Genomic DNA, 1288 nt, shown 5'->3' on the forward strand with positions numbered 1-1288 from the left:
TTGAGATGGCTTGTTGTCGTTGTAGTTAATGCGCTGCCCAGTGTGTCCAGAAATGTTGTGTCTTCTGCTGGATGAGCTGCCATCGAGAGAGTCTTGAGATTGCCAGGTCGGTGAGTGAGGGCTCTGGTATTGCGGTGAGCGGACTTCCTACGAGGAAGTGGCCTGGCGTGAGTGCTGAGATGTCGTCCGCGTCGTCACTCAATGGTTCGAGCGGGCGCGAATTGAGAATTGCTTCAATTTGAGTGAGCAATGTGGTGAGCTCCTCAAAGGTGAGCACGCTTTCTCCAATGGTCCGCCGTAGGTGGTGCTTGATAGATTTTACGACGGCCTCCCATTTTCCTCCCATGTGAGGTGTCGCTGGGGGATTGAATTCCCATCGAGTATTGTCTTGCGAGAGCAGGTGAGAGACTCAATGATGTTCTTGAGTGCTCTGGATAAACAGCCTTTTGAGAGCTGCATCCGCGCCGATGAAATTGGTGCCGCAGTCGGAGTGTAAGGTGTGAGCAATGCCGCGTCTGGATGAGAAGCGTCGATAGGCGGCAATGAATCCTTCCGTTGAGTAATCACTGACCGCCTCGAGGTGTACTGCTGAGGTTGAGAAGCAGACAAAAACGCAAATCCAGCCTTTACTCGTTTTGGCACCTCTTCCTTTCCATGTTTTTACGGTGAGCCGCCCTGCGTAGTCCACACCTGTATGAGTGAACGGTCGTGCCTGCGTAACTCGAGAGAGAGGTAGTTGGCCCATCAATTGATGAGCACGGATCCCCCTCTGCCGAGCACACGTGACACACCGCAGGATGTGAGACTTGACAGGAGCCCTCCCGCCGAGAATCCAGTATTGTTGTCTGATGTGTGACAGCGTGAGCTGCGTGCCTCCATGTAGAGTCCGTTGATGAGCGTGAGCGATGATCAATGACGACAGCTGAGAGTGACGAGGCAGTATTACAGGATGTATCGCGTCGAATGAGAGAGCTGCGTGAGCGAGTCGTCCGCCGACGCGAATGACTCCTTGAGCGTCGATGTACGCAGTCAATCTGTTGAATGCGTGCGCCTTTGCCAACAGTGAGTCTGCCTGTAATGCCTTGAGCTCGTGCGAGAAGTACGTTGCTTGAGTTGCCTGAATCCAGAAGAGCCTAGCTTTCTCCAAGGTCTCTGGAGAGATGTGTCTGACAGACAATGAGTCGTGGACCTTCCTCAACCGTGAGACGAATCTGAAACAGAGAGCTGTAATCCTCAATAGTTTAGTGAGGCTTGAGTACCTGTAGATGAGTTCCCATTGATATTCATT

At 52.4% G+C, this 1288-nt stretch overlaps 1 protein-coding gene across 1 annotated transcript; it reads right to left on the reverse strand.

The window, feature by feature from the left end:
- Positions 1-409: 409 nt before the first annotated feature.
- LOC105571006 lies at positions 410-1211 on the reverse strand (the record flags this gene model as incomplete). The annotated part of the gene is made up of 1 exon (XM_012028474.1): positions 410-1211. A coding segment is annotated over one exon (802 nt), but the record flags the coding sequence as incomplete, so codon positions are not given.
- Positions 1212-1288: the final 77 nt, after the last annotated feature.

The sequence above is a fragment of the Vollenhovia emeryi genome, unplaced genomic scaffold (genome assembly GCF_000949405.1).
Source record: "Vollenhovia emeryi isolate VEMERY1.0 unplaced genomic scaffold, V.emery_V1.0 DF949815.1, whole genome shotgun sequence".
NCBI lineage: Eukaryota > Metazoa > Arthropoda > Insecta > Hymenoptera > Formicidae > Vollenhovia > Vollenhovia emeryi.